Source organism: Saccostrea cucullata, unplaced genomic scaffold, assembly GCF_032062105.1.
Source record: "Saccostrea cucullata isolate Sc308-1 unplaced genomic scaffold, CSIRO_AGI_Scuc_v1 ctg20117, whole genome shotgun sequence".
Taxonomy (NCBI): domain Eukaryota; kingdom Metazoa; phylum Mollusca; class Bivalvia; order Ostreida; family Ostreidae; genus Saccostrea; species Saccostrea cuccullata.
In genome coordinates this window covers 1,321-7,833 of record NW_026937367.1, presented here as the reverse complement: position 1 = coordinate 7,833, position 6,513 = coordinate 1,321, and the positions used below count along the sequence as shown (strand labels likewise).

At 29.5% G+C, this 6,513-nt stretch overlaps 1 protein-coding gene across 1 annotated transcript; it reads left to right on the top strand.

The window, feature by feature from the left end:
- Positions 1–1,510: 1,510 nt before the first annotated feature.
- LOC134248080 (nacrein-like protein) lies at positions 1,511–5,960 on the top strand. Its single transcript, XM_062730505.1, has 10 exons — positions 1,511–1,673; positions 2,326–2,496; positions 2,996–3,168; positions 3,468–3,560; positions 3,767–3,862; positions 4,135–4,197; positions 4,514–4,628; positions 4,965–5,197; positions 5,348–5,425; positions 5,711–5,960. Exons 1-10 carry the CDS (start codon positions 1,514–1,516, stop codon positions 5,741–5,743), a joined length of 1,215 nt encoding a protein of 404 aa, XP_062586489.1. The 5' UTR covers positions 1,511–1,513; the 3' UTR covers positions 5,744–5,960.
- The last annotated feature ends 553 nt before the right edge of the window (positions 5,961–6,513 follow it).

The window sequence follows — 6,513 nt, the reverse complement described above, 5'->3', positions numbered from 1 at the left end:
TTTCTCAAAAGAAGCTATGGCAATTGTTATTCAAGTTCCAATGCTTTACGAACAACTGTTGTTCACAGTACAAGATATTAATTAATCTGGCATTATAACAGGAGTATTAAATTTGGAACCATACAAGGAAATGTATTTTTTGCAGATACTTAATTACTTTGGGGGTTTTGCTTTCAATCAAGAATATTAAAACAAAACAGAAACATTGAAAAAAAAATTCCAATACATTTTCTTAAGAAATATAAAAATTGTGTCTGGGAAATATTTAAATGATGATTTTATTCCTTTATATACGCAAATACGTACTTTACTCGTTAAATACATTATTAAATATGTCTTTGACATTCTGAAAAGAACATTATTTAAATAATGTAACTAAAAAGTGGTAAAATGCGTTGGATGTTGTGTAAATAGTCCCTTGAAAATCACTCTTTTACAGAATGGTAAACAGAATTAAATTCATGATTCATTCATTTGGTAATTGATTTTTTTATTTAGTAATTTGAATACTGTTCATTATCTCCATTAATTTCATTTATTCATTCTGAAATTCGATAATAACATGATAGCAATCATATAAGATATAATATTATATATGTACACTACTACAGTCCTTATTTTTACTGTCCAATATATACAGGTTTTTAATGCCAAATTGACATGATTTTTAGGATAACCTTCATGTAAGTTCTCAAGGAAAGAAGTATAATTTTGCTGTAAGACAATGCGCAGGAATGAATTAACCAAGGCCAACTTGATTTTAAGAATGATTCTCGCTACTGTCTCAAATATTGAAATAATTGTTCATGTGATATCTATTAATCAACAATTAAGTACAAACAGATATTTGTCACTTTATGAACTAAATACATAAATAAACTAAAAACTGCCTAAACAACAAAAAGATTGATTTAACCCTATAGCTGCAGGAAGGACATATATGTTTGCTGGCTCTGACAGGGACAAAAGTGAATCATAAATGTTGAGTTAATTCTCTCTATTTTCATTTAGGTTTATTTTTTATTATTAAATCAAAAAAAAAAATAAAAAGCATTTTCCTTTTCATATAAGTGAAATATAACAAATTTATCTAAAATTGATTACATTACATCTATTTGTTATGCATTAAGTTAGTTTTAAAAAGTGTAAAATAACATATTATTTTATATTATTTTTCCTGTGAAGCTTAAATAAACGGCAAGTACACTTTTTTGAAAGCTTTTTTTTAAAAGATCTATCAAGTTAAAATTTTGGTTTTACCAAATCAAATTAAAAAGTCCATTCCATTAAAAGACAAAACAACCTTTATAAATTTTTTTTTATGTAAATTCAGGATTTCTAATTAAAGCTTCCAAATTGATATTCATCAACTAAGATTTGCTAAAGGAAGTGTTCACACGATAATGAACTGTCAACTTTATACCTAAATATGAACACAAAATCACGTGGCGTATAAAACCATAATTTTTCTTATAAAAGCATTGACCTTCATTTTTCGTCCCACACGATCACAATGGCAGTGTTGGGCCTGTTAGTTTGCCTCTGTTTGCTGTTTATAGAAACAGTAGTCGGGGTAGGCTATTTAGGTGTAAGGCCTCCCTCACAAAACAAATGCCATTACGAGAAGATCGAGGATGCACATTTTAGTTACAAAAGAGACGATTTCTGCGAGGGTAAGATTAAAAACACTTTTTAATAAATCATTTTAGATGATTTCCGTAGGAGCAAATTTAATGTGTTTTTTTTTTCAACAAAAAAAACATGGCATTATTTTTTTCAACAGTAAAACTGGTAAATTTATTAAGATGAAAAACTGATAAATACCCGAACTTTTGTTGAAATTAAATTTGTCAAATGTATATATGTTCATCAAACTGTCGATATCGAATTCTTGCGATATGAGTTATGTATAATTATTTAAATTCAACATATTTTTCAAATGTCTTTAATTTTCTTTTTTAATATTTATCTAAATGTGTTTATCCTTTATTTAAATGCTGTTGTATGGCGTTTGATGGTTTTGTTCAGTGAAAGATGTGATATAAAAATTCAGGACAGAAAAAAACATATTCAAGTAATAAAACCAATGTCTTAGATCCTAAAAATGCAAAAACAAGCACGTTCCTTAAAGCAGCCTTTCCTCCTCAAGATGACGTCAAAGATATTTAGTGTAATTTTTTTTTTACTTTTATATAATAAATTAAAGCTTGAATATAGATCACATTATACGTGATTAAAGTTACCTTGATCTGCGAAACAAATCTTACTGTTACCTTTTTTAATTTATTGAATTTAAATTTCATGTATGTGAATTGATATATTCAGGACCCTATGAATGGTGTAACGTGCATGATTGTTGGGCAACCTGTGGCTCCAACGAAAGACAATCCCCGATCAACATAGAAACAAGGAAAACCAAATCTTTAGCGCATTATCGAGGAGACGTCCATCTAAAGGGTTGTGATAGGAGAGTGAAAGCCAAAATCTACAATAACGGTGAGAAAGTGTTGGAATTTTTCATCTGTACATGTAAATGTACTTAAGTATTCTCTTCAGTAGGCGAAAACATATCAATGTTAAGTACACATTAAGAGCAACTGATAGCCTTGGGCTAGTCCGATTTATCAAAGAATTTTGGTGCATGCATCGTTTTCGTTTGATTATTTTTTTTTCAAGAACACCGAAAATCATATAATGGGGTAAATGGTCTTATTATTTTTACGATATGCATTGTAGGTCTAAATTTTCCAGTTAACTGGAGCATCTTGTTTTTCTTTAATACATCTTGTTATTCTTTAATACATTTATTTCATATGATTCTTAAAAACACCTCTCACACAACAAATTACAAAAAGGTACACATACAGATCAAATTTATTTTAAAAATGACCAAGAAAAACGCATTAAGTTAAATATCAAGAAAAATTTTCAGCACCAACTAACATGTAAAGGTAAAAAAATAAATACAAATAATAGGATTTTTTTTCTTTAAAAGGCCATTCACCCCATTTTGATGTGAAAGAAGATGATCAGGATAAAATAACCCTTACCCACGTTCCCTTCAGAAAACATAGAACATACAATTTTGCACAGCTGCATATTCATGTTGGCCGTCAAAGGAATAAAGGTTCAGAACATTCCATAAACGACAAATTTTATCCTATGGAGGTATGTTTTTAATTAAGAAAATAAACATTTTTTTTTTAATTCTAAAAGGTTGTTTAAAATCTTATTTTAAAAAGTAAAATTAATGTAATTGTTGACTATGGTATAAAGAATTTTATTATACAATTGAGCATTATTAATACGCAATAGAAACATGATCTTTTCTTAATCTAACCAACTAGATACTTTATGAAGAAGTGGAAAATGTTATCTTTGTCGAAAATGCAGAAAATTATAAAAACACAGAAAGGAATCTTTACCCCCTTTTTATGAATTTCAAAAAGCGATGTTACTAATTGCAGGCCCATATGGTGTTTTACGACGCAGAGTATCAAAATGTAACATATGCAAAATTTAGACCAGAAGGTTTGGTAGTTCTTGGCGTTATGATAAATGTAAGTACATTTCTTAGTATGGGAGATTCATTATAAATATAATTTACTGAATCCGATCATAGACGATAAATAGCCCCTAACTAATAAGAGAGAAAAACTAAATGCAACTTATATAGTTTTGGGTGGAATTTTTTTAAGTCTTGATTTAAAATGAGTATAAAAAAATCTGTTGAATTTTTAGAATTAATAATCATCGCCGTTTTAAGGTACAAAGAGATGACGACGATGATGATGAAGATTACGAGGAAGAATATGAAGAAGAGAGGGAAGAGGAAAACGGCCATAGTAGAAACAACGAAGACGTATGTAACTTTACTGAAAAGGTTTTAAAAGGATCACCGAAACAAACCCACTTGTGGAAAGAAAAACGCATTAGGAAATTTTATCCATAGATGATGTGAAATATTTTTAGATTTTTTTCTTCTATTCTATCAACCGACTAGTACTAGGTGCATTTACTTGCAGGACACTACACGTAGCTTTTGCTAATTATCACGTGCTTTTATAGGGGTATTATCTCATAATTAACAAGTCATCCTTGCATGATACATAAAATCTGCCTCCTTTTTTGAAGATTTGCGACAACGACAATGATGAAGACTACGAACAGTATTATAACAGAAGATGCTACAAAGGGGTAAAGTATAAAACTATAATAATAAAGAACATGTTTTCCATCGAACACCATTTGTTTTATAAGAGCTGGTCGAGTTATACATTTCTGGATAAAAAACAACTTGTCAGAAAATTGAATTTACGGAAAAAACGATCAAATTAAAAAAGGGAAGATTTCGAAATATCTGGACTAGACAAGTTATTATTTTCTTACTAGGAACCTATCCATCATGAGTAAAACATCCCGATTCATTTTTGAAGTTTTTCTGTTATCTTTGCCTGCTAACAGGCTCAAAATGGGTCGATATTTTTTTCATTAAAGTCTCTTTTCCATGCAGCATCATCGTTGTAAAGTGAGGTTTGCTAGAACACTGAGTGATATAATGGAGAAATACTACAAATTGATAAAAGATTATAAGGGTGAGGAATTTGAAACGGGAGAACGCCGAACTAGTAAGTATTAATGTAGAAGTTACGAATGCACCTGACACAATAAAAAAAATAATTAGCTCTAATATTCCAAAACTCTTTTTTTTTCTGGAAAAACGTTGTGCATAAGGATTTTAATGCCTAGTCTTCTGGTGGTTTGTAATATTTTGCATTTGCGTTTTTATTTTTACAAAGCATGAATAAATGAGTCTTCTCGTGTCATGTGAAAAGAAAAATTAGACTCTCGTAAATATCATGTATTACACGTTTCTTAGCTATCTACATCGATATAAAAGAAATGTAAAACATATTATATCACGTGATTGAATCAAGTATTATATACAATATCTTAAATTGTAGAACCTCCATGTCATCCAAAACAACTTACCCAAGACTTCATAAAGGAGAATTGTATAAAGAACGTGAATGATTCACACAAAAATATCTCAGTACCTGTATGTGGAATATCACCTCTAGACGTCCTCCCCTACGACCGTAGATTTTATACATATAAGGGATCTTTAACCACGCCCCCATGTTATGAAACCGTACAGTGGATAGTTTACAAATGTCCAATTAAAGTCACTCGTAAGGTAGGTAAACACAAATACCCAGAATTGTCTACTTTATTAAAGAGCCTACAGTACTAATCACAGCAATAAGGAATTGGAATTAAGCTTTTAAATAGATACATGTATAGCAGTATTTCATATTTTATAAAGTCAAAAACATTCCTTTTTCAGGCGTTTAATGCATTGCGAGAAGTTCGGGATTCGCACCATCATCCTCTTTCTAAGCTGGGAGTAAGAAGACCACTCCAGGTAATAGTTTGATATCATACAGTTTTTATCAAGAGAGCAGCAGTCCAGTTGCATGTAAAAATTATTGTATACTTTCATTTATATTTGAAAAAATATATAAGAGGACTAAATTAACATTTATCAATTAGAAGTATTCATTTTCATTGATGAATTGTGGCAAAATCTGACGCTTTTGAAATTTATATCTCAGTAATTGAAAAAGTTCAAATTTAAGAACATTGTGTTCAAATTTCAATAAATAGATGCTAGTAGCAATATTTAAACTTATTTTTTTTTTTTTTTTAGGTAAACAAATATCATGTGTACAGAAATTATTAGAAAAAATAGGAGCAAGTGGACGACAACAGTCCATGCTATATGATGAAAATAACACTTTTAAGTTATACTGGAAAGAGCTTGCAATATGTCCATGGTAATGCTTGCAATAATGCATTCTCAAGTACTCTTTTAGAATTTTAAGAAATTACTGTATTGCCTATTGTGTATATTGTTTGTTTAAACAAATGTCTATTTTCATTGAATATGTTGTTTTCTTTTTTTTTTATTCATTGTTCTTTTTTCTTAACTTTACGTACTTTTGCAAGATCTTTGAGATGTATATAATTGCCAATTTCAGACATTTACATTCATTTTTTTTTATTTCTACTTGAACATAAATAACATAGTGAGATTGCCAGAATGAATTTGTTCTCCTCCTTCACATGTTTTACTCGTTGCTTAATCCAAGTTTACTTTGAATTTCTCAGTAAATATTTTTTGTAGCCCCTCCTTTTCCTAATGCCATTAATTTCAATGATAAAGCTACAATGATATTGATATTGCAATACAATAAGAATTTCGAGTGATGAAAATTATCAGAGTTTGTCTTGATTTCAAAGAATAAGGTACAGTTTCAATACAAATTAAGCACTGTATTTTGCTAAAATATGACAGTGATATAAGAAATCAAAAGTCATCCTTTCTGATTCATAGGAATTCCATGCAGTAAGAATTCACAAATCGTGTTCCTCATATGAACTCCTAAATGCTTCTTTTGATGTCATTAACTTGAGCATTTTCCCGTATTTTCTTAAAAAGTTGCAGAAGAC